A 24,102-nucleotide genomic window follows, 5' to 3' on the forward strand; every position below is an offset into this window, starting at 1 on the left:
CTCCGGGGGCGCCGCGGCGGGGGTGGGCGCCGGGGGCCGTCCCCACGACGCCCCGCGCCCGCGGCGGCGGCCGCCGCCTCCCTCGCCCGGCTAGAGGTGGGGGAACCGGAGCGGCCGGGTTTTTCCGGATCCCGGGCGGCGGGGGCGGCGGCGGGGGCGGCGGCGGGGCCGGAGGACGACGACTTGTCGCCGCGCTTCCCTCGGTCGTCGGGAAGCGCCGAGCCTAGCGCCGGGGCCCGGGGCCGAAACGAGTCCGTGGCATCGGAGGGCCGCGGGGTCGGGAGCCGGAATGTCGCCGGTGCCCCCGGGAGGGGATGAGGGGCCGGGAGGCCGCGGGGACGGCAAGCTAGGTCCGGGCGAGCTGGGACGCGCCGGGGCTTCTTGCGCGGCCGGTCCAGCGAGGGGGTGGGAGTCGAAGGGAACCTCTAAAGCTCCTAGTCCCTGTAGGAAAAGGACGTGAGGGTCGCGGCCACCTCTGGCGTCCAAGAAATCCGGTGGGAATCTCGGAGTAGCATCCACGTGGATGCCTTTTCCTTTATTAACCTTTATATTTTGGAATAATTTTCGATTGACAGAAAAGTTGCAAAGATAGTATAGAGAGTTCTCGTATACCCCTCACCCTGGTGCGGCAATTTAAATTAATCAACCAGAGTTACTGTGAAAAGTTGAGGGCTAATGAATTCCTCACGGCCAGCTTTTGCCATGAGCGGCCTAATGGACATTTTTGGTGACGATAGTATAACTCCAAATTCTAGCCCCAAATTCGATAGGTCTTATTGTCACATTGACACAAACACCCACAATTTGTTTATTGCATTTTCAACCAGTGTGTTGTGCTTTGAAACCCAAGTTGAAATGTTGATTAGGAAACCTCGATAGCCTCTATTGATTCAGTCAACAAAACGTATGCACAGTCTCCTCTGTGCTGGGCAGTGTTCTAGGGGCAGAGAGTGGAGCCGTGAGCAAAACAGGTCAAGTCCCTGCCCTTTGGAGTTTATATGCTGTTGGCAGTCAGAGGAAGGGGCCGGGGGCAGGGGGGGAGGGGAGTAAAATATAAGATATGTCGGACGGCGATAAGTACTATGGAGAAAAACAAAGCAGGGAAAGGGTTTGCCATTGTAAATAGGGTGGAATAGGAAGACCTCCACTGAAAAGGTGGCATTTGAGTAGAGACTTGAGGGAGGTTTGAAGTTTGACAGTCAATGATTCAAGTGCCTGCCTTGTTTAGTACTGAGCCAGGCTCTGTAGGTCGGCTTAGAACCTTAGAGTATACTGCGTAATCGTTGCCCCCAGTTCACTTGGGGGGATCTGATTCCCATAATCATTATGGGGCAGCTGCAGTCCAAAGAAGGGAGGGGGTCACCCATCTCATTAGTCTCCTGATTTTCACAGTGCTACTCTAACCCCCTCCCTCCTACAGATTTCCTCCCCCCACGCACCTGGAACAACAAACAGCTGGCCTTCTAGTAATACTGGCAACCCCCAACTTAATCAGTTTTGTCACAGAAGTTCATTAGTAACTTGGTTACTTAGAAATAGAAAAACTTTTTTCCCATTGGAAATATTGATAGAAGTTCATGGTAAAAAAAAAAAAGAAAGAAAGAAAAAAAACAGTCAGGGGACTTGAGTTTTAGTGGTCTGACATTTCCCAGGTGTGGGACTTCAGGGCTTGTCATTTCCCCTCCCTTGCACAGCAGCTTTCTCATCTGTGACAGGAGGTTGAACTCCATAAGTTTTAAGGGCTCTTCAGCGCTAATCTTTTGAGTGTCTATAAAAGATTAGGTTACCAGCTTAGTTTAGTCTGTTTAGATTGGTAGCCCACATTGTGGCATGTCTTAATAACAGCTAGCATTTATATAGTGTTTACTCTGCCGGGCAGCGTTCTAAGTTTTCCACTTGAACTATTTCATTTAATTTTTACACAAAACCCTCCTGTAGGTGCTGTTATTAGTCCTGTTTTGTATGTGAGGAAGCTGAGGCACAGCAAGGCCCAGAGCTCTCGTAGGTGATAGAGTGGAGGAGCTTGGCTTCCGACCCTGGCAGCCTGGTTCCAGAGGCCGTGCCCCTAACCACTGTATTCAGTGCCTCTCTCTGCAGAAGTGAAGGGAGTCCTTGGCTGGGAGAGGAGCTGGGCCCCTCCCAGAGTAGCAGGGCAGGACTGGTTGGCACCCATGCAAGTATGTACAGGCCATTGGTATGAAGTGAATGATCATGTATTGGAGACTTGCTTTATAATTGCCAGACTGTGTAGTCCAAGCAATAAGTACTGTAGGCGTTCAGAAGAGGGGAAACTGAGGGCTGGGAGTGTCGTGGAAGAGCTAAAGTTTGAGCTAGACTTTTAGGGTGGGTGACATTTGAGTAGGTGGAGGAGAAGTTATTCCCAGTTGGGGGGAATAGCAGCTACAGAGGCCCAGAGGTAAGGGTGAGGGTGTCCTTTTGTGCTCAGCGAGGAGCCCAGCTTGGCAGGAGGGTGCATTGGTAAAATCAGTCCAGGCAGAAGGGCTTCACTTGCCCTTGAAGCTGAGTGGGGCGCAGCGTGAGGGAAATGACACTGGAGGAGAAGCCAGCAGGGAGACTTGACTGAGTGTGGGGAATCACTGGAGTGCGAAGCGACGCAGGGATCTAGGGTTGGAGGTGGCCACTAGAAAGATGTGCTGTGCACGCCTTCTGTCCAGGCCCGTGCCTTACTGCTGTATGTCCGCCTGGCTCACGGGGCCCAGCAGAGCGCATTAGTGTGATTGGGATGATTGAGAGAGGTGTAACAGGACTTCCCTGGTGGCGCAGTGGTTAAGAATCCACCTGCCAATGCAGGGGACGTGGGTTCGAGCCCTGGTCCGGGAAGATCCCACATGCCGTGGAGCAACTAAGCCCACGCACCACAACTACTGAGCCTGCGCTCTAGAGCCCACGAGCCACAACTACTGAGCCCGCGTGCCACAACTACTGAAGCCCGTGTGCCTAGAGCCTGTGCTCCGCAACAAGAGAAGCCCCCGCTCACTGCAAGTAGAGAAAGCCCACGTGCAGCAATGAAGAGCCAGTGCAGCCAAAAATAAATAAATACATAAATTTATTTTTTAAAAAAGTGTTGCAGAAAGCTCTGAAAGAGGTTGATGACTGAGTAGATGTAAAAGAAGGAGATGAATGACTCATGTATAACTCTTGTGATTTCCTTGACTTTTCCCGAAATATGCATGCTTCTGCCAGCTCCTGTGATTGAACAAGAGAGAGGAAAAACTTTTAGTTAAGTAACATGCCTTATTATTAGAAACAGCATTGATCATGTTAATTCATAATTCGAATGGGATCTTGTGCTAGATGTCCACACAGACTCACTTGAGGTTTGAAGTTGAGGGAGCTACTTGAGTCCCTCTCTCCTTCCCACTCCCCTTTCTGGTGAGTGATCAACCCCTAAGAAATGGTTAGAATTAGATGCTTAAGGAAAGCTTATCAGGCAGAGAAGCTTGTGTCTCTAAGGCCACGGACACATATCAATTCCAGAGAAAACCAAAGCAACTGTTTAGAACTGTTTCGTCTCTTCAAAAAGAAAGAAAGCAGACAGCACACATTTACACAGCACTTGTTCTGTGCCAGGCACTGTTCTGAGTTTTTTTTATCTGTATTAACTCATTTAATCCTCATAATAACCCTTTTTCATTAGTTTACTATTATCACCCTCACATTATAGATGCAAACACCGAGGCAGAGAGAGGTTAAGTAACTTGGCAGCTAGTGTGTAGCAGAGCTGGCATATGAGCTCAGGCAGTAGGGCTCCAGAGTCCGTGCTCTTAATCACTACACTACACTGAAATGATGTGTCTTACAGATGAGGAGCTGTTACAGACTTTTACAAGAAGCACAGTCTCCACTTATTTATGTGTCTGGATGTATTTTACCCACATACATATATTCAGATATATTTAAACATTTGGAGATTGTATCGCAAGAGGGAGGAGGTATGGGGATATATGTTTATGTATAGCTGATTCACTTTGTTATACAGCATAAACTAAAACAGCACTGTAAAGCAATTGTACTCCAATAAAGATGTTAAAAAAGTAAAAATTAAAAAAAGAGTTTCTGTGAGCGTGTGTGCTTTTTAAAGTATAGGAAGTAGAAAAATCTTAAGAGAAATGGAAGGAACCATTAGGGGGAAAAAAAAAAGGATGGCAGATAGCCACAAGTAGCCTAAAATGCAAACCTGTTAGAAGATCTGACTAAAGGATACTTCAGAACAGATGGGGGAAAATGAAATCCGTTTGAGAGATTGGAAATAGGGCCGGCTATTGTTCTATTAAAATACTGAGGTTAAAAAATAGATTTAAAAAGGTCTTAGACTACCTTGAAAACTGGGGTATGATTTAAGCAAACCATAAATAGGTAATATTTTTATTGTTAGGGCTTTAATTTTTGTGTGGGAGTGGGAGGTTTGTGGGAAGGCAGAGTGTCAGGAAGTGCTAAGCCAGCTATCCTGGACTTTTGCTCTAGTGTGTTTCTGGAAACTGCACAGTAAGGGAGATAATCCTAAAGTAAATTGTAATCTTCAGTAGGAACAAAGTTTTCATTAGAGACTCTATACCTGATAAACAATTTGCCTTCAAAAATATCATTGATTTGCCTTCAAAAATATCATTGACGTGGGCTTCCCTGGTGGCGCAGTGGTTGAGAGTCCGCCTGCCGATGCAGGGGACACGGGTTCGTGCCCCGGTCCGGGAAGATCCCACATGCCACGGAGCAGCTGGGCCCGTGAGCCATGGCCGCTGAGCCTGCGCGTCCAGAGCCTGTGCTCCGCAACGGGAGAGGCCGCAACAGTGAGAGGCCCGCGTACGGTAAAAATAAATAAATAAATAAAAAATATCATTGACGTGATGTTCGAAAGGCCAAACTGGAATAGCTATACACTCCTGTAATCACTTAAAATCCTAACTTAAAATCACTGTCGCCTGAGCCATTGGTGCTCCTGGCACTGGCTGGGTTTTAATGCAGTGCAATAGGAACCCCGTGCTTCCACAAGGACTTGGCCTGCTGTGGCCTCCTCCTCCCCACGGTTGGGCCTTTGGTCTACCTTTCAGAAAGCCTAATGGTAGTTGAGTTAGGAAAGGCGGAATGAATATTGAGAGTTCAGGGTCTGTGCAGGCTGCTGTGTATAAACCTGACTTAGGGGGGAATCCCACCTCTGTAGTGCCTGTGGGGTTGATGTTTTGGGACAAATGGTGTTTTTTGTTCAGTTAAAGAGGAGGGCAATGGCATAAATACTGCAGATTATGTAAGAGGCCCAGAGCACTCCAAAGTGTTGGCATAGAGTATAAAATAGAACTACTGATTGATAAATTAATAAAACTGTAGTCCTTAAGTAATTAATAATGATTAAGTTTGCCACTTTAGACAATTTGGGGGGATTGTTTTTGAAATTAGTTTAATAAACTTTATTTTATAAATTTCGACTTACAGAAAAGTTGCAAAGATAGGACAGAGGAGCCCTCATACAGTTTCCGGGGGACGATTTTGGCCTCAGGAGAAGTCCTCAGGAAAGTTTGAAATGATGTTTCCTTTCCCTCCTCTATATGTACTTCCCTGCATTTGGCAGAAGCATGAAAACTCCTATCCCCGATCCTAAAGCTGGGTCCAGGATAATAGAGCCAGTAAATATTTGGTGGAGACAGTGGTGGGTTTTCTCAAAATGAAACACATTTTTTAAGACACTGGTTCACAGTTTCTCCTCTTTTCGTCCCTCTTCAGATTTGTCAAAGCTGCAGTTCCAGTTGTTTAGTGTCAGACCTCAGGGGAGCAACAGGGTTGTTAGATCTCTTTCTCAGTACTTCTTTGGAAAAGTTATAAGAACAATTGCCAGGTCACGTGAGCAAGCACGATTAAAGATGAGCCACTTAAACTGACTTGCAGAACTGCTGGGATTGAACTGTCTGTATTGAGTGGGCCTGGGCGCGCAGTGTAGGGGACCCCAAATACCCACCGGAGGAAAACTTGGACATTTAAGAATATACTCTCCTCTGTGTTCACACCATAGCAAGTGGTTAAGAATGCAGCCCGGGGGGCTTCCCTGGTGGCGCAGTGGTTGAGAGTCCGCCTGCCGATGCAGGGGACGCGGGTTCGTGCCCCGGTCCGGGAGGATCCCACATGCCGCGGAGCGGCTGGGCCCGTGAGCCATGGCCGCTGAGCCTGCGCGTCCGGAGCCTGTGCTCCGCAATGGGGGAGGCCACAACAGTGAGAGGCCCGCGTACCGCAAAAAAAAAAAAAAAAAAAAAAGCATTGACTGGCCATGGGATATGGGGCCAGTGATTCAATGTCCCTGTGCCTCAGTCGCCTCATCTTTATTGTTTGTTTGTTTGTTTTTTGCGGTACGCGGGCCTCTCACTGTTGTGGCCTCTCCCGTTGCGGAGCACAGGCTCCGGACGCGCAGGCTCAGCGGCCATGGCTCACGGGCCCAGCCGCTCCGCGGCATGTGGGATCTTCCCGGACCAGGGCACGAACCTGCGTCCCCTGCATCGGCAGGCGGACTCTCAACCACTGTGCCACCAGGGAAGCCCTGTCGCCTCATCTTTACATGAGGCTGAGAGTCCCTGTCTCATAAGGTTGTGGAGAGTACTTAGAATGCTGCCTGGCTCAATAAATGTTAGCTCTTGATAACTCAGTTTTCTGATTCTTGGTCTCCAGGACTTGGAGGAATGGATTAAATTAACCACTGAAAACACTGGCTGCTGTGGATAAATGTATTTCTTGTGCTTGATTTGAACAGAAACTCAGCCACCTGTGACGAATTTGAGTGTGTCTGTTGAAAACCTCTGCACAGTCACATGGACATGGAATCCTCCTGAGGGAGCCAGCCCGAATTGTAGTCTAAAGTATTTTAGTCATTTTGGCAACAAACAAGATAAGGTAAGTTTTCTGGAACATATTACATTGATAAGGTAAAGTGAACCCTGTGAGTTGGAGCTAAGAATAAGCCAAATTCTAATCTTACTTCAAAGTGGGATTTTTATTTTTGAGTTGTGTCCTAATGTTTTAACTGGGAAAATTATGGAAACAACTGTTGACAAAATCGAACATTAGAAAATATTTGCCAATCAAATACAGTTGAGATTATTACTCTTTTAGGAAATACTAGGCACTCAATAAATAATTAATTATGTTAAAGTTGGTTCCTGTAGGCACCCAGTGAATAATTAATTATGTTAACATTGGTTTCTGTGTTGCTGCCTGAAGCCTTGTATTTATATAACACTTTCCATTCCTCAGGGAATTTTCAAATTTACCATCTCACTAATCGCATGCACAGATAGATACGCAAGAACTACGTGATGCAAAAGTAAATGGCCATATGGAAAATGAAAAAATAAGATGTCAGTGGCAGGTGAGGTTGACCAGACAGTTCCCTGATGCTTGAGGAAAAATGAGAGAAACTTTCAGCCTTTCCAGTCGGATGTGTGACCGATTTAAGTGAATGTTTGTTAACAAGATTGGATAATTTCGGATTCTTTATGATAGTCTTATTCAATGGAAGTTCCTTTTGAGCCTTATTGGTTTGTAGCCCCTGCTAATTGACAGGTTCCTCAAAGCATCATATCGTCTGTTCAAAACTGTTTTATATCTTTATACAGTCCTTGGGTTCTGCATCTGTGGATTCAGCCAGCTGCAGATGGAAAATATTAGGGAAAAAAAATTCCAGGAAATTCCAAAAAGGAAAACTTGAATGCCTCGTACTGGCAACTATTTACATATCATTTACGTTGCACTAGGTATTATAAGTAATTTAGAGATGATGTAAAGTATAGGAGAGGATGTGCCTAGGTCATATGCAAACACTACACCATTTTAATTAAAGACTCAAGCATCCATGCATTTTGGTGTCCGTGGTGGGTCCTGGAACCAATGCAGTGCCCCTCGGGTGTAAGAGGGATGACTGTATCTTCTTTCAGTGTGTGGGTGGGGGAGGTGGAGGATGTTTGGGGTTGAATTTGTCCTGGATTTTGAGAAGGCCAATGAGAAGTTGTTATTAATGACAGTACTTTGGCTCAGTGAACTGTGGAATCACCGTGTTCGAGCAGTTTGGTGGCAGGAAGAGTCTGGAGAACTAGTTAGTGCACCATTCAGCTAGCTCAGTGGCCTGGGGTAAATTCCTTAACCTCTGTGAGCCTTCATTTCCTCATGTGTAAAGTGTGGCTCTACTCACGTCTCTGGCTTGCTGGTCCACCAAAAATAATGTATGGGAAACTTAATGAAGTGAGGGTGGAATGGGCTCTTCCTCTAGAGGGAAACTTGCTAATCTGCCTTCCTGCTTTCCTGCAGAGGTGTTAATTATAGTTTAGGTGTTGATTGATAAGGAATTGAGGCTGGTCAGAAATATTTGTGTTTTAAAAGAGGTCCTCCAAATGCAGAAGCCTGGTAGGCCAGTTCCCCTTTTCACACTGTTGGCTTCCTCTTGTTCCTAAGGAGGGGCCTTAGACAGTTGGAGTCTTAGTGGCAACTTTTGGTAGTTCAGCCTTGAGAAATTCCAGGAAAGACCCTTTAGTGCGTCACCTAAGTATCTAACTGAAACCCCTAGGAGAGGTCACCATCTTTCTAACATGTCCTTATTCATTAGCCCGTCAACCGCGCTCAAGGATCAGTCAGGTAGACATGCTGATATGCTAGTGTAGAAATGGGGCTAATTCCTCAGTATAGTTACAGAAATTTAGACTTGAAAGTAACTTTAGGAGGCAGTGGAATCAGATAGAATTGGGTTTGAAATTTTGTCTCTTTCCCTTTCAAGTTTTGTGGCCTTAGGCAAGTCATTTAACCTATCTGAGCCTGAGCCTCCATTTCCTTGTTTGTAGAATGCTGGGGGGAAAGGCTAGTAAAAGTACCTACTTCATATGAATGGTGTGTGTTTGTTAAAGGAGATAATGTTTGTGATACACCTGGCCCAGAGTTAGTGTTCAATAATTGTTAGCTTTTATTATTATTACTGTTGTTAGATTCAACCATATGAAATTGTTGCCTTTATAGGTCATATTATATGGTTCAACCTAATATTATCGTTTAATCTTGGTCCCTCCGTTTTGCCCCTGAAGAGACCAGATGGAGACCATAAAGGGTGGCCGCTGCCTAAGGCCTGCTCCTTTATTCCAGCCATTTGACAGCTTTGAAGGCTGCCAATGCGGCAGTTGTGATAAACACAGATTATTCTTTCCAGTCAGTGATGGGGGATTTCCTGTCTGGACCTTTTGGAAGTTTACAATCCTGAGACGCAGAATCAATGGGAGGAGTGGTTTTCCTTCCCTCTTCCTGTCCTTTGGACACAGCATTAATGTCATCAGACCACACCGGGGTGTATATATGCTTTGAAGCATGTTGAAGCAGTGGCATTATGATAGTTTGTACATGTTACAGGGCTTTTATGACCGTCTAACAGTCCCAAATTGCTAAATGAGGTAAATCCTTGAGGTCATTTTCAATCTTCAGATTGGAGGACCATTAAGATGAGAGATATGGAATCATAGATGATTTTTTTTTTTTTTTTGCAGTACGCGGGCCTCTCACTGCTGTGGCCTCTCCTGTTGCGGAGCACAGGCTCCGGACACACAGGCTCAGCGGCCATGGCTCACGGGCCCAGCCGCTCCATGGCATGTGGAATCTTCCCGGACCGGGGCACGAACCCGCGTCCCCTGCATCGGCAGGCGGACTCTCAACCGCTGCGCCACCAGGGAAGCCCCATAGATGATTAAAAAAAAAAATTCAATACAAGACTAGCTTAAGTGGCTGCCCTTCACCATTGTTTTAGCAATGTGTAATCTGGCAATTAGAAGAAGGATCTGGCATCAGATTTTAGATCTCTTTCATCACCAAGAGATAAGCAAGTCTTACTAGGTGAATAAATTAAAAGGATGTTGTTCTGTCTAGGCATCCAAAGAGACTGAAGCTGAAGCTGACTCCCCTTTCCTTCTGAGAAAGGATTAGCAGTTGGGAAAGCTGCGATCTAGCCAAATGAACTTTGGTCTTGAGGCGGAGGGATCGGTTCAGGACTCTGGTCTTGATTTTTGATAAATTTTCAAAGGAGCCCAGATTCTCTGACAGGTGGAACATAATGTCATACAGCAGCTACCAGTGGAATGAGTCACCACAGCCGAAAGTCACGTGGGAGCGATCACACATACTTCATCAAGATCTTCTGGGAGGGATTTAGTTCCTTGTCTGATACAGAGAGGTGCACTTGACTTGGCGATCATTGACAATTGGGGTTCCTACTTTATTCATGCCAATTTAATATTATTTGCCTTGAGCTTTGAAAGAGATTTTTTAAAAGTATTTTATCTTTCCCCCTACCATGTCTTTTCTAAGTTATTTTTTTATTCATATGCCCAAAACAAAAGGTTCAGGTTTAGGGCTTCCCTGATGGCGCAGTGGTTAAGAGTCCGCCTGCCAATGCAGGGGCCACAGATTCAAGCCCTGGTCCAGAAAGATCCTACATGCCGCGGAGCAACTAAGCCCGTGAACCACAACTACTGAGCCCACGTGCCACAACTACTGAAGCTCGCATGCCTAGAGCCCGTGCTCCGCGACAAGAGAAGCTACCGCAATGAGAAGCCTGTGCACTGCAACGAAGAGTAGCCCCCATTCGCCGCAACTAGAGAAAGCCCGCCCGCAGCAATGAAGACCCAATGCAGCCCAAAATAAATAAATTAATAAAGGGTCTGAATCAATAACCGATTAACTTTGAAAATGAAGGTTTTTTTTAAAAAAAGGTTCAGATTTAGATGCTAAAGTATGTTTTTACTTTAAGAAATACCATTTATTAAAAATACTTGTGTAATAAAACTCCTCAGCCCTCTCACTGGAACAATATCTAATATAAGAGAACTGGGATTTTTCCATAATGATTCTAATTTATGGCATTTGACCGTACATTTTCCCCCGGGTGTCCTCAGAGGGCAAATGCAGCTTCCACACAAGAGTTATCAAGGATTCTTGGGTCAGGGTGGCTCCTTCAGGGGTATATGGGACTTCTGCTTAGTAAAATTGTGTGGTTGGTGAAATTTGCATTCGGAGCTTTCCTGCCACCATTACCAACAATCCTTGTTTCCTCAGCACACATTCATCAATTAAGGGCCAGTTTCCTTACTTCGCCATGAGAGCTATAATGGTGAAACATTCTCGAGAGCCTTCTCTTGGCTCAATTAGTATGTTCTATTCCTGTAGGCAGCAAATATATGGAAAGCCAAATGATAAGTAGGTTTCTTGGCAAGGAATCAGGAATTTGTTGTGAAAATGTACTTGACTCAGAATAGCTGGAGGCCCCACTGAAGGTAGGCAGGGCTTTGCTGCTGGGACAAAAATAATCAATGTCCATGGAGCTGAATCACCCTCTCTTTTCTCCCTGTCAGAATTTTGTTTGCAGGCATTTCTTTTTCTCTTCTTCCAGGGCTGACCCAGCTAACTCCTTTTTTACAGTGCTTTCTTGCCTGGGCCTAAGAGCTGTTCGGTCTGTACAAAGTGTTGTTTGTTTTCTTCCCCATGTCTTTGCTGTGGTTCGTTAATTGATGATTTGCTGGCTACCTCTCAGAGGACATCCTTGTGCCTGGTTTTGAGAGTCTCTCACAGTTGCCCTCATGCTCAGTTGGCAGCAGGCATGTGAAATGGCAGAGTACCCCTTAGGGTGGTAGATAAAGGTAACTCTGACAAAATTTCCCTTCATGGCTATCAGCTCGTATATAAAAGGAAATGCTGTCTCCAACTTGAGTCAGAAACTATTGCAAAACAGGAAGCTCCTTGGAGCTCTGATTAAAAGCAGCTCTGTTCTTAATTATCCCAACTCTGTCACCTTGGAAAATGTTAATTTCCTCAAGAGCCTTTAATCTCATTATTCTAAATCATAATAACCAGGCTTGTGATTGTTATCCATAAGCTGTGTATAAGTTGGCTTTCCGTGGTTCCACAAAGCTTATCTACCTTTTAGAATAAGAGCGTGCTATACTCAGTGCCTATAATATCAACCCTTATAATTCATATGTGTATATGAGATAGTCAAAATGGTCAAACAGTGCAGAAAGGTGTTTCCTGAAAAGTCTCCTCAGCCCTCAGGCTCCCCTTCTTTACTTCCTCTCCTCAGAGGTGACCAGGATTGCCAGATTCTTAAAGCAGTCCTTTTTACCTTGATCTTGATGTCATACTGCATCTACTTGGAATTGAATTTTGATAAGCTTATTGTGTTTCCTTTGAAATTGCTCTTAGACATATGTGTTAGCATGGTAGGTTTGTAGTAAATGTCATGATGTTTATACATTGAAAATGCAGGAAACTGTCTTTTATCTATACCATGGTTTCTCAATGGTGGCACTACGGACATTTGATGCGGGATAATTTGTTGTTGGGGGAGGGAAGGCTGTCTTGTGCATTATAGGATGTTTGGCAGCATCCTTGGCCTCTACCCAGTAGATGCCAGTAGCAGCCCCCTCCCAAGTTATGACAACGAAAAATGTTCTTAGACATTAACAAATGTCCCCCGGGAATGGGAGGACAGAATCACCCGAAGCTGAGAATCACTGAACTGTATACCATTTGATAACTTTCCATTTTCTTTACACAACTGTATTTCTGTGTGTTTGCTACTGCAATGCCTTTTTAAATTTCCTTATCTTAGAAAATTGCTCCAGAAACTTATCGTTCGAAAGAAGTGCCCCTGAATGAGAGGATTTGTCTGCAAGTGGGGTCCCAGTGTAGCACCAACGAAAGTGAGAAGCCTAGCATTTTGGTGGAAAAGTGCATCTCACCCCCTGAAGGTAACAGCTAAAAGCACTGTCTCTTGGCATTTAGAGAATAAATCCAAATTATCCATATGCTTATGTTCAGTGTTCATTAATTCATTTAATTTTCAAACATTTGTTGAGTCTAATAAGTGTCAGGCACTGGTACTAGATGCTGACAACACACCAACAACTGTCAGGACATCTCTGCCTTTGAGGTGCTCACAGACAACTTGAATAACAATGCCTGATAGTTATAGACTACTTAATAATTTGGAAAGTGACACACACACACACACACACACACACGCACACACACACACACACACACATACGCCTCTCCCCTAAATTGAGCTTCTCAAGCTTATTCGGTGAAATGAGCAAGGCATGTATTATTACCCTGATCTATTTTGTGAGGAAGAAGGGAACTGAGTGAGTTGCTGTAGATCTTCAGGTCCCAGGTCCAGTATCTTAAACAAATGAAAATATTGATAGTGTCTCACTCATTATATAGAGAGATTAGATTGATATACAGGATATATTTGGGGAAAGATGTTAAAAGAGGAAAGTGGGCATGTTGGCCCAGCTGTGACTCAAGACTAGCCCTAGAAAAAGCTGTCAAGTAGTCAGCTTGATCATTGTTCCCAGCTCTTATGTTACATGCAGGGAGTAGCATATACTCAGGAAGAGCAGGGCTACCAGAGCCCAGATGTCCAAGTTTAAATCTCAGCTCTGCCAGCTTCTAGTTGTGTGACCTTAGGCAGATCACTTAGCCCCTTCTCTCTTCAGTTTCCTCACCTGTAAAAAGGGATGATGATAGTACTTACCTCCCAGGAATGTTGAAAGGATTACATCAATCAGTACACATGAGGTGCTGAGAATACTGCCTGGCAGACAGTAAATGCTAGATACATATTATCTATTCACATCATGTTGCCCTTTGGTTGGGCAAGGTCCCATCTCCTACCTCCAAACCTTAACACTACATGACTTGTTTTCTAGGACGTTCTCTCTACCTGTATGCACAGATCAAAAGTATATGAAGTAATATTTGTAAAATTATAAAATTCAGTACTGCTAGGAGGCTGGGAGCATGGTTTACAGCAAGTTACCTCCCCTATACTCGTTTCTTGAGGACTTTAATAATCTGAAAGAAACTAAATTGTATTATGACGAAAAGGTGGGTGGTGATGGCTCAGCACAGTACGCCTTTAAGGAGCACGAGGGATAACAGGTTTGAATTTTAAACATAGGCATTTAATTTAGAGACGTGATGTCTTAACTTAAAAGGGTTTATAAAGGTAGAGATTTCAGATCATCAAGATTTTAGGGCTCCTAAGGCCATAACCCCCAATAGACAACTACTAAGAGTTACATTTTGCTTACCTTTCCCCAAATTGCCTCAGGAGGAAGGTTTGTTTAATTTTTAAAACAAGGTGTGTCAGTATTGCTCGAAAGACAAGGTAAATTATAACTCAGAACACTTGTTTTGTTTTTTAAAAAGACAGGTAGATATAATGGTTGTTTATATTTTCACATTCATTTGGGAAATTCCATGGTCGTTTCCTATGACTGAAATGTTTGACCTTCAGACTCTCTCTCCAGGTAGGAATACAGGAGTTAGGGTCCCTCAGTGATAGTAAAGAGAGAAAGTTGTGAACAAATTAGATTTGGGTTTTCTTCCGCCTGGGTGCCTTCTGGGTCAAATGGGGTGAGAGGTTAGGGATTAGCTTTCCGGAGAAGCAGCCGGAAGCACGCTTGCCATCCCCTAGCCCCTAGAGTGACTGGCCAGCTCGCAGGGCAAGGAGATAAGGGTCCTAAACTCTTGGCTGCATATTCCAGGCGATCCTGAGTCCGCTGTTACTGAACTACAATGCATTTGGTATAACCTGAGCTACATGAAGTGCTCTTGGCTCCCTGGAAGGAATACAAATCCTGACACTAACTATACTCTCTACTATTGGTGAGTATGCACAGGAGACTTACTGGAGAGGGACTGACTGTGATTGCGTTGGGAGCCTTTGCACCTAACTTAGTTAAAACAAACCCCAAAATGGACCAGCCTATTCTTTTCTACACATTGCTTCATGGAAAATGCATCTGCTTTTGGTGTCTCATTTAAAAAAAAAAAACTCTTAAAAAATAATTATAGATTCCATATATATACGTGTTAGCATACGGTATTTGTTTTTCTCTTTCTGACTTACTTCACTCTGTATGACAGACTCTGGGTCCATCCACCTCACTACAAATAACTGAGTTTCGTTTCTTTTTATGGCTCAGTAATATTCCATTGTATGCCAACACGTATATATGGAATCTAAAAAAAAATGGTCATGAAGAACCTAGGGGCAAGACGGGAATAAAGACGCAGACCTACTAGAGAATGGACTTGAGGACACAGGGAGGAGGAAGGGTAAGCTGGGACAAAGTGAGAGAGTGGTAGTGTGTATATGGACATATATACACTACCAAATGTAAAATAGCTAGCTAGTGGGAAGCAGTCGCATAGCACAGGGAGATCAGCTCGGTGCTTTGTGACCACCTAGAGGGGTGGGTTAGGGAGGGTGGGAGGGAGACGCAAGAGGGAGGGTATATGGGGATATATGTATACATATAGCTGACTCACTTTGTTGTAAAGCAGAAACTAACACACCATTGTAAAGCAATTATACTCCAACAAAAATGTCAAAAAAATTATAGATCCGCAAAATTAGATTGCAAAAATATATACAAAGAGATCTCATCTACCCTTCACCCAGTTTCTTCCAATGGTAGCATCTCGTATAACCAGAGTGCAATATCAAAACCAGAAAATTGCCATTGGTACAGTCCACTGACCTTATTCAAATTTCACTGGGGTTCCGTCCAGTTATTTGTGTGTGTGTGTAGGTCTATGCACTTTTACCATATGCGTAGATACAGAATAGCTCCATTACCACAAGGATCCCTTGAGTTGCCCTTTTATAGCTACACCCACCTCCCTCCTGCACACCCTCTCCCCACACTCCTCTCCCCCAAGTCTCTAACCTCTGTCATTTCAAGAATGTAACTGGAATGGAATCATACAGCATAGAACTGTCTGAGGCTGACTTTATCTTTTTTAGCCTCTGCATAATACCCTGGAGATCCATCCAAGCCGTTGTGTGTATCAATAGTTCATTCCCTTTTCTTGCTGAGTAGCGTTCCATGCTATGGATGTATTGGTTTGTTTAACCTTTAATTCATTGAAGGATATCTCGAGTGTTTCCAATTTTTTGCAAGTATGAATAAAACTACTATAAATATTCATATTCAGGTTTTTATGTGAACATCACTTTTCAGTTCCCTGGAATAAATGCCTTAGGGTGTAATTGCTGGATCATATGGTAATTGCATATCTAGTTTTATAAAAAAAAACCTGCCAAACTATTTTCTAGAGTGGCTGTACCGTTTTACATTCCCATCAACAATGTCTGAGTGATTGGTATCTACCTCTCAAAAGGAAACTTAAATCATTCCCAGGGTTAAAAAGTAGTTTAGTTCCCCACAAAATAACTTACATTTCATGTTTGTGACTATATCTACAAAATTTGTTAAAATTTTCTTTCTTTTCTAAATTAATCTTTCATCATTTCCTTTCTTTAGAGCCTAGAATTTTTTTTTAATTTTTAAATTGACTTTTATTTGTTTTTTTATACAGCAGGTTTGTATTAGTCATCGATTTTCTACATATTAGTGTATACATGTCAATCCCAATCACCCAATTCATCCCACCACCACCGCCACCCCCCACCACTTTCTCCCCTTGGTGTCCATATGTTTGCTCCCTACATCTGTGTCTCTATTTCTGCCCTGCAAACCGGTTCATCTGTACCATTTTTCTAGGTTCCACATATATGCGTTAATATACGATATTTGTTTTTCTCTTTCTGACTTACTTCACTCTGTATGACAGTCTCTAGATCCATCCACGTCTCAACAAATGACCCAATTTCATTCCTTTTTAGGGCTGAGTAATATTCCATTGTATATATGTGTCACATCTTCTTTATCCATTCGTCTGTCGATGGGCATTTAGGTTGTTTCCATGACCTGGCTATTGTGAATAGTGCTGCAGTGAACATTGGGGTGCATGTGTCTTTTTGAATTATGGTTTTCTCCGGGTATATGCCCAGTAGTGGGATTGCTGGATCATATGGTAATTCTATTTTTAGTTTTTTAAGGAATCTCCATACTGTTCTCCATAGTGGCTGTATCAATAAACATTCCCACCAACAGTGCAAGAGGGTTCCCTTTTCTCCACACCCTCTCCAGCATTTGTTGTTTGTAGATTTTCTGATGATGGCCATTCTAACTGGTGTGAGGTGATACCTCACTGTAGTTTTGATTTGCATTTCTCTAATGATTAGTGATGTTGAGAAGCTTTTCATGTGCTTCTTGGCCATCTGCATGTCTTCTTTGGAGAAATGTCTATTTAGGTCTTCTGCCCATTTTTGGGTTGGGTTGTTTGTTTTTTTGTTATTGAGCTGCATGAGCTATTTATATATTTTGGAGATTAATCCTTTGTCCGTTGATTCATTTGCAAATATTTTCTCCCATCCTTAGGGTTGTCTTTTCGTCTCGTTTATGGTTTCCTTTGCTGCACAAAAGCTTTGACGTTTCATTAGGTCCCATTTGTTTATATTTGTTTTTATTTCCATTACTCTAGGAGGTGGATCGAAAAAGATCTTGCTGTGATTTATGTCAAAGAGTGTTCTTCCTATGTTTTCCTCTGAGAGTTTTATAGTGTCTGGTCTTACATTTAGGTCTCTAATCCACTTTGAGTTTATTTTTGTGTATGGTGTGAGAGAGTGTTCTAATTTGATTCTTTTACATGTAGCTGTCCAATTTTCCCAGCACCACTTATTGAAGAGACTGTTTTTCTCCATTGTGTATCCTTGCCTCCTTTGTCATAGATTAGTTGACCATAGGTGCATGGGTTTATGTCTGGGCTTTCTATCCTGTTCCATTGATCTATGTTTCTGTTTTTGTGACAGTACCATATTGTTTTGATTACTGTAGCTTTATAGTATAGTCTGAAGTCAGGGAGTCTGATTCCTCCAGCTCCGTTCTTTTCCCTCAAGACTGCTTTGGCTATTCGGGGTCTTTTGTGTCTCCATACATATTTTAAGATTATTTGTTCTAGTTCCGTAAAAAATGCCATTGGTAATTTGATAGGGATTGCATTGAATCTGTAGATTGCTTTGGGTAGTATAGTCATTTTCACAATATTGATTCTTCCAATCCAAGAACATGGTATATCTCTCCATCTGTTGGTAACATCTTTAATTTCTTTCATCAGTGTCTTACAGTTTTCTGCATACAGGTCTTTTGTCTCCCTATGTAGGTTTATTCCTAGGTATTTTATTCTGTTTGTTGCAATGGTAAATGGGAGTGTTTCCTTAATTTCTCTTTCAGATGTTTCATCATTAGTGTATAGGAATGCCAGAGATTTCTGTGCATTAATTTTGTATCCTGCAACTTTACCAAATTCATTGATTAGCTCTAGTAGTTTTCTGGTGGCATCTTTAGGATTCTCTATGTATAGTATCATGTCATCTGCAAACAGTGACGGTTTTACTTCTTCTTTTCCAATTTGTATTCTTTTTATTTCTTTTTCTTCTCTGATTGCCGTGGCTAGGACTTCCAAAACTATGTTGTATAATAGTGGTGAGAGTGGACAACCTTGTCCTCTTCCTGATCTTAGAGGAAATGCTTTCAGTTTTTCACCATTGAGAATGATGTTTGCTGTGGGTTTGTTGTATATGGCCTTTATTATGTTGAGGTAAGTTCCCTCTATGCCCACTTTCTGGAGAATTTTTATCATAACTGGGTGTTGAATTTTGTCAAAAGCTTTTTCTGCATCTATTGAGATGATCATATGGTTTTTATTCTTCAATTTGTTAATATGGTGTATCACATTGATTGATTTGCATATATTGAAGAATCCTTGCATCCCTGGGATAAATCCCACTTGATCATGGTGTATGATCCTTTTAATGTGTTATTGGGTTCTGTTTGCTAGTATTTTGTTGAGGATTTTTGCATCTATATTCATCAGTGATATTGGTCTGTAATTTTCTTTTTTTGTAGTGTCTTTTTCTGGTTTTGATATCAGGGTGATGGTGGCCTCATAGAATGAGTTTGGGAGTATTCCTTCCTCTGCAGTTTTTTGGAAGAGTTTCAGAAGGATGGGTGTTAGCTCTTCTCTAAATGTTTGATAGAATTCACCTGTGAAGCCATCTGGTCCTGGGCGTTTGTTTGTTGGAAGATTTTTAATCACAGTTTCAATTTCATTACTTGTGATTGGTCTGTTCATATTTTCTATTTCTTCCTGGTTCAGTCTTGGAAGGTTATACCTTTCTAAGAATTTGTCCATTCCTTCCATTTTATTGGCATAGAGTTGCTTGTAGTAGTCTCTTAGGATGCTTTGTATTTCTGCGGTGTCTGTTGTACCTTCTCCTTTTTCATTTCTGATTTTATTGATTTGAGTCCTCTCCCTCTTTTTCTTGATGAGTCTGGCTAATGGTTTATCAATTTTGTTTATGTTCTCAAAGCACCAGCTTTTAGTTTTACTGATCTTTGCTATTGTTTTCTTTGTTTCTATTTCATTTATTTCTGCTCTGATCTTGATGATTTCTTTCCTTCTGCCAACTTTGGGTTTTGTTTGTTCTTCTTTCTCTCGTTCCTTTAGGTGTAATGTTAGATTGTTTATTTGAGATTTTTCTTGTTTCTTGAGGTAGGCTTGTATAGCTATAAACTTCCCTCTTAGAACTGCTTTTGCTGCATCCCATAGGTTTTGGATTGTTGTGTTTTCATTGTCATTTGTCTCTAGGTATTTTTGATTTCCTCTTTGATTTCTTCAGTGATCTCTTGGTTATTTAGTAATGTAGTGTTTAGCCTCCATGTGTTTGTTTTTTTTACATTTTTTTCCCTGTAATTCATTTCTAATCTCATAGCGTTGTGGTCAGAAAAGATGCTTGATGTGATTTCAGTTTTCTTAAATTTGCTGAGGCTTGATTTGTGACCCAAGGTGTGATCTATCTTGGAGAATGTTCCATGCGCACTTAAGAAGAAAGTGTAATCTGCTGTTTTTGGATGGAATGTCCTATTAATATCAATTAAATCTATCTGGTCTATTGTGTCATTTAAAGCTTCTGTTTCCTTTTTTATTTTCATTTTGGATGATCTGTCTATTGGTGAAAGTGGGGTGTTAAAGTCCCCTACTATGTTTGTGTTACTGTCGATTTCCCCTTTTATGTCTGTTAGCATTTGCCTTATGTATTGAGGTGCTCCTATGTTGGGTGTATAAATATTTACAAATGTTATATGTTCTTCTTGGATTGATCATTATGTAATGTCCTTCTTTGTCTCTTGTAGTTGTATTTGTTTTAAAGTCTATTTTCTCAGATATGAGAATTGCTACTCCAGCTTTCTTTTGATTTCCATTTGCATGGATTATCTTTCTCCATCCCCTCACTTTCAGTCTGTATGTGTCCCTAGGTCTGACGTGGGTCTCCTGTAGACAGCATACATATGGGTCTTGTTTTTGTGTCCATTCAGCAAGCCTGTGTCTTTTGGTTGGAGCATTTAATCCATTCACGTTTATGGTAATTATCGATATGTATCTTCCTATGACCATTTTCTTAATTGTTTTGAGTTTGTTATTGTAGGTCCTTTTCTTGTCTTGTGTTACCTGCCTAGAGAAGTTCCTTTAGCATTTGTTGTAGAGCTGGTTTGTTGGTGCTGAATTCTCTTAGCTTTTACTTGTCTGTAAAGTTTTTGATTTCTCCATTGAATCTGAATGAGATCCTTGCTGGGTAGAGTAATCTTGGTTGTAGGTTCTTCCCTTTCATCACCTTAAGTATATCATGCCACTCCCTTCTGGCTTGTAGAGTTTCCTCTGAGAAATCAGCTGTTGACCTTATGGGGATTCCCTTGTACGTTATTTGTCATTTTTCCCTTGCTGCTTTCAGTAATTTTTCTTTGTCTTTAATTTTTGCCAAGTTGATTACTATGTGTCTCGGCATGTTTCTCCTTGGGTTTATCCTGTATGGGACTCTCTGCACTTCCTGGACTTGGGTGGCTCTTTCCTTTCCCATGTTAAGGAAGTTTTTGACTATAATCTCTTCAGATATTTTCTCGGGTCCTTTCTCTCTCTCTTCTCCTTCTGGGACCCCTAGAATGCAAATGTTGTTGTGTTTAATGTTGTCCCAGAGCTCTATTAGGCTGTCTTCATTTCTTTTCATTCTTTTTTCTTTATTCTGTTCTGCAGCAGTGAATTCCACCATTCTGTCTTCCAGGTCACTTATCTGTTCTTCTGCCTCAGTTACTCTGCTATTGATTCCTTCTAGTGTATTTTTCATTTCAGTTATTGTATTGTTCATCTCTGTTTGTTTGTTCTTTAATTCTTCTAGGTCTTTGTTAAACATTTCTTGCATCTTCTCGATCTTTGCCTCCATTCTTTTTCTGAGGTCCTGGATCATCTTCACTATCGTTATTCTGAATTCTTTTTCTGGAAGGTTGCCTATCTCCACTTCATTTAGTTGTTTTTCTGGGATTTTATCTTGTGCCTTCATTTGGTACATAGCCCTCTGCCTTTTCATCTTGTCTATCTTTCTGTGAATGTGGTTTCTGTTCCACAGGCTGCAGGATTGTAGTTCTTCTTGCTTCTGATGTCTGCTCTCTCTAGAGCCTAGAATTATTAACAGCAGAACAAGGATGAAAGGGCCCGGATAATCAATTCAATTCAGTAAAACTTTAGCACACATTGTGGGTAAAGCACTGAATGGGCAGCAGAGATAAGAAACATGTCTCTTCACTCCTAAAGCTTCAAATTTGGAGGAGACAGCACCGGGCACAATTGCCTATATAAAATAAGAGTGCATGATGGAGGCTTCCAGAAGCGTAGGCAGACTCTGTGGGAAGTGACGGTGGAGCTTGGGGTGGGACGGTGGAGCTTGGGGTGGTGGCGGAGCGAGGCTGAGAGGCTTTGATAAAGGGGGTGCACTGCCTGGTTGGGGTGGAGTCTCCGAGGCTGGAGGTGGCACCGGGCAAGAGTGGTCTGAGGACTGGGGTCATCGAGTCTGTGTGATTCCAGGTGAGGAAGCAGGAGATCTAGTGTTGGCAGTCTGCCCTGCATGTGCCCTTGTCCCCCTGTCTATTGCTCCTTCAGACTGTTTCTGAGAGAGTGGGGTGTGAAAGGCCACATCCAGGACTTCTGAAGCTATAGTATAAACATGGCCTTTATCCTGGAATGTCCATTTTGCCTGATGACTTGCTGTAAAATATTTTTGGTATATGAAAACACTCACGGCTATGTCATGCAATAGAACGCAAAACAACCACGATTTTTTTTTTCAGGATTGAGAAACATTTATTGAATCAAAATCAAATACTTTCTTTTTATTATCTACAAGCCAACACTGAACTTACTTTATTCAAGAATGGACACTCTGTACAAAAAAATATGCTTATAGTATAAAAATATCACATGAATTTTTTAACAAAAACCTCCCAAGTTGCCGGGGGGTTAGCATTCACTCTCCTCCCCTGTCCCCAGAGGTGCTCCCGGCCAAGTTGAGAAGCACTGCAGGCGAAGCCAGACTGAGATTGTGCAGTTCAGTCCCCCCCACCCCTCAGGACAGATCATTCTCACTTGAGGTTTTGCAGTTTCACTTGTCCGCTTGTGGTACCTGTTGTTTCTCCTTTACTTAAAGCCCTTCAGTGGCTCCCTGGTGGCTGCAGGATAAAGTCCAAACTCACCAGCGTGACCGACAAAGCCTTTTGTGCTCCAGCTCCTGCCCATCTCTGTAGCGTCAGTCTCGTCTCCCCCATGTACCCCCACCCCTCTTGCACCTACCTCCCAGCCCACACTGAACTTCTTCCAGTTCCTCAAACTCGCTCTTCAAACACTCAAACAGAAGAGTGGCAACCAAACCGAACGTTCAGCCAGAATAGCGGAAGCATCCTGCGTTCCCTCACAGCCCAAGCCTTGCCCTTTCACCTGGATGCCCCTTATTTGTCCTTCTTAGCTCGGACATCACTTCCCTTCCAGAAAGCCTTCCTTGACCTCTCAAGGCTAGATATGTCCCCAGTCATCATGTACCACGGTATCTGGCACCTTCCTGTGTCATAATACTCAGCACATCGTGTTGCATTTCCCGTTTACTTAGTGGTCACCCTCCCCAGACTGCCATCTCCCTTGAGGGCAGGGGCTGTGTCTTGTTTCCCCCTGTGCCTGATACATGGTAGAGGTGCTCCATAAATAGGTTTTGAATGTTTGGTAGGATCCAAAGTTAGACAACATTCAGGACTGGGGTGAGGACTTAGAAGGGAGGGATAAACAACTCAAGAGCGTTATAGTTGATGAATAAAAACAGAGGAGGATTGAGTACATCTGCCACCCGAAGGAACTGCTAGTGAAAGGGACCGAGAACTAAGCTTTAAAAGGAGTAGCCTGGCCCTGATGATGTTGTGGTGAAGTCTGGAGAAAGCTGTTACTATAGGCTTTTTTTTTTTTTTTTTACATCTTTATTGGAGTATAATTGCTTTACAATGGTGTGTTACTTTCTGCTTTATAACAAAGTGAATCAGCTAACGTATACATATATCCCCATATCTCCTCCCTCTTGCATCTCCCTCCCACCCTCCCTATCCCATCCCTCTAGGTTGTCACAGAGCACCGAGCTGATCTCCCTATGCTATGCGGCTGCTTCCCACTAGCTATTTATTTTACGTTTGGTAGTGTATATATGTCCATGCCTCTCTCTCACTTTGTCACAGCTTACCCTTCCCCCTCCCTGTGTCCTCAAGTCCAGTCTCTACATCTGCGTCTTTATTCCTGTCCTGCCCCTAGGTTTTTCTTCAGAACCTTTTTATTTTTTTTAAGATTCCATATATATGTGTTAGCATACAGTATTTGTTTTTCTCTTTCTGACTTACTTCACTCTGTATGACACTCTCTAGGTCCATCCACCTCACTACAAATAACTCAGTTTTGTTTCTTTTTATGTCTGAGTAATATTCCATTGTATATACGTGCCACATCTTCTTTACCCATTCATCTGTCGATGGACACTTAGGTTGCTTCCATCTCCTGGCTGTTGTAAATAGAGCTGCAGTGAACATTGTGGTCCATGACTCTTTGAATTATGGTTTTCTCACAGTATATGTAATCCCAGTAGTTGGATTGCTGGATCATATGGTAGTTCTATTTTTAGTTTTTTGAGGAACCTCCATACTGTCCTCCCTAGTGGCTGTATCAATTTACATTCCCACCAACAGTGCAAGAGTGTTCCCTTTTCTCCACACGCTCTCCAGCATTTATTGTTTGTAGACTTTTTGA

General features: G+C 42.8%; 1 protein-coding gene across 1 annotated transcript in view; it reads left to right on the forward strand.

The window, feature by feature from the left end:
• Window positions 1-24,102, forward strand: part of IL13RA1 (interleukin 13 receptor subunit alpha 1) — a 65,738-nt gene that overhangs the window by 532 nt on the left and 41,104 nt on the right. The window contains exons 2-4 of the mRNA XM_029241273.1: window positions 6,752-6,891; window positions 12,632-12,770; window positions 14,577-14,697. Coding sequence (XP_029097106.1) covers window positions 6,752-6,891; window positions 12,632-12,770; window positions 14,577-14,697 — 400 coding nt within the window. The remainder of the gene's footprint in view (window positions 1-6,751; window positions 6,892-12,631; window positions 12,771-14,576; window positions 14,698-24,102) is intronic.

The sequence above is a fragment of the Monodon monoceros genome, unplaced genomic scaffold (genome assembly GCF_005190385.1).
Source record: "Monodon monoceros isolate NGI ecotype Baffin Bay Population unplaced genomic scaffold, NGI_Narwhal_1 Super_Scaffold_22, whole genome shotgun sequence".
Classification (NCBI taxonomy): Eukaryota; Metazoa; Chordata; class Mammalia; order Artiodactyla; family Monodontidae; genus Monodon; species Monodon monoceros.